We start from the raw sequence: 2473 nt of genomic DNA on the forward strand, positions 1-2473 counted from the left end.
TTTTTTTTTATTAGGTGCATCTAGAAGATGTTTTTGAGTTATTCAAGTTCTTTTCTGTTTTATGGACCTATGGTTCTAGCCTTTCAAATCCACTTAACTATAGTGTAAAATCAGCACTGCAGACTCAAGCTCTCTACGTAGGCTGTGCGGTGCTTTCTTCTCAGAAGACGCAGTGTAAACACCAGCTGGCATCCCTGTCTTCTCCAGGTACTGAAAGCAGCATTGTTGTCTTCTGTTGTGACCAATTGTTCATGCTTTTCACTGGTGTTGCTGCTAGACAGGCCCCCTGCAGCAGCTTAGCATTTATGACGGTAGACCTGTTGTCACACTCCTGAACACAGGGGGGAGTTTGAGCTTGTCATGCTTGGAACCTTAAAGACTAGACGCTGGAGTCTCAGAGGGCACCAGGTTGAAGGCCACTTGGTTATTGCACCTGTCCTCAAGGCTCTCCACTTAGGGTCCACAGTGAGCTTCTAGCCATACCTTGTCTGTGAGAAATCTAAGAAATGTTGACTGGTATCTGTTTCAGTGTTTATAAAAATGTTATGAAGTTCAAAAGTAAAAGGTACTGTGATCTGATAATAATATAATGTAATTATATTCCATATATGTTCATATAATATAATATAGTATATATAATTATATATGTTATAATATGTTCGTTAAAATGTCACGTTCAAAGGTAACAGGAAGTATAATTATAATGTAATCTAATTATAAATACATAGTGTATTCATTAAATGTTATGTTCAAAAGTAACAAGTACTACAGTATTATCAATATTATACTAATATGACAATATTATAATTGTATAATACATATAAACATGATAATAATATAATACAAATTATATGAATTAAGTTTTTGTTGGTAGCTCGGCAGTTAACTACCATTATTACTTTCCATTCAGGTATATAGTCTAACTCAAAGGTTTGCATATAGCTAGTCTTTGCTAAATGAATAAATAAAATTTGTCCACCTATCATTTGTTTTTTGGGGGAGGGGGTTGTTTTTTTGAGACAGAATCTCACTCTGTCACCCTGTGTAGAGTGCCCTGGCATCATCACTGTAACTCACAGCAACCTCAAAGTCCTGAGCTCAAGTGATCCTCCTGCCTCAGCCTCTTGAGTAGCTACGATTGCAGGTGCCAACCACAATGCCTGGCTAATTTTTCTATTTTTAGCAGAGACAGGGTCTGGCTCTTGCTCAAGCTGGTCTTGAACTCCTGAGCTCAAGTGATTCTCCTCGGCCTATCAGTGCTAGGATTACAGGAGGGGTAAGACATCCTGCCCTCTGTCATTTGTAAGATGGGGCTGCCTTTTATTTGTTTAGTATAGTAATTTATTTGCATGTCTTAAAGTAAACCTCACATTTTTTTCAATTTTCATGTAAAATATGGTATTTTAAATCTAAATAAAATAAGTTGGGAAAATGAAATCACGTAAATTTTTAGATGGAATAACATTCCTTAAAGCTGATTGCTTAATTGCTGTAGTTTTTATTTAAGCAAGGTTTTAGTACCTTGCTTAAAACACAATAACTTAGTAGTTACTTTTGAATTTGTCTTTATATGTGGAATTTTGTTTTGAAGCTCAGTCTGCCTTATAGGGAATATTAACAAATACATGTTTGGCCTGGAACTGTCCCTTCTGTGAATTCAGTTTTCCAACTATTCATTTCTGACTTTGTTTTATAAAGTAACTTTATATGAGGACTAAGAAAGAATTTCCAACTTTCATAGGGTGATGTAGGTTGAGTGTACCTTTTCCGAAATGCTTGGGACTAGAAGTGTTTGGGATTTCAGATTTTTTCAGATTTTGGAATATTTGCATATATATAATCAGATATCTTGGGGATGGGCCCCAGGTTTAAATATAGAACTCATTTATGTTTCATATATACCATATACACATAGGTAATTTCATACAATGTTTTAATAATTTTGTGCATAAGACAAGTTTATATACATTGAACCATTTTGTTACACTGTATGTGCTTGCCTATAAGAATCTGAGTGTGCACAGAAAAGATAGATCTCAGCTGAAGGGGTCTGGGAGGATCTTTTTTCCCTTGAGATTGCTGAATAAACTGTGTGTTGTGTGTCTGCAACCCATCACTAGAGGTCAGGTGTAGAATTTTCCATTTGTGGGCTAGGCGCCTGTAGCTCAGTGGCTAAGGGCACCAGCCACATACACCAGAGCTGGCAGGTTCAAATCCAGCCGGGGCCTGCCAAACAGCAGTGACATCTGTAACCAAAAAATAGCCAGGCGTTGTGGCAGGTGCCTTAGTCCCTGCTACTTGGGAGGCTGAGGCAAGAGAATTGCTTAAGCCCAAGAGTTGGAGGTTGCTGTGAGCTATGACACCACTGCACTCTACCGAAATGATATAATGAGATTCCATCTCAAAAAAGAAAAAAAAGAATTTTCCATTTGTGGTTTCACGTTGGCACTGAAAAAGTTTCAGATTTTGGAGC

General features: G+C 37.3%; 1 protein-coding gene across 1 annotated transcript in view; it reads left to right on the forward strand.

The window, feature by feature from the left end:
- Positions 1-2473, forward strand: part of HEATR1 (HEAT repeat containing 1) — a 59620-nt gene that overhangs the window by 21290 nt on the left and 35857 nt on the right. The window contains 1 exon segment of the mRNA XM_023509021.1: positions 15-207. Coding sequence (XP_023364789.1) covers positions 15-207 — 193 coding nt within the window.

The sequence above is a fragment of the Otolemur garnettii genome, unplaced genomic scaffold, assembly GCF_000181295.1.
Source record: "Otolemur garnettii isolate 467f Iridium unplaced genomic scaffold, OtoGar3 scaffold00312, whole genome shotgun sequence".
NCBI classification, from domain to species: Eukaryota; Metazoa; Chordata; class Mammalia; order Primates; family Galagidae; genus Otolemur; species Otolemur garnettii.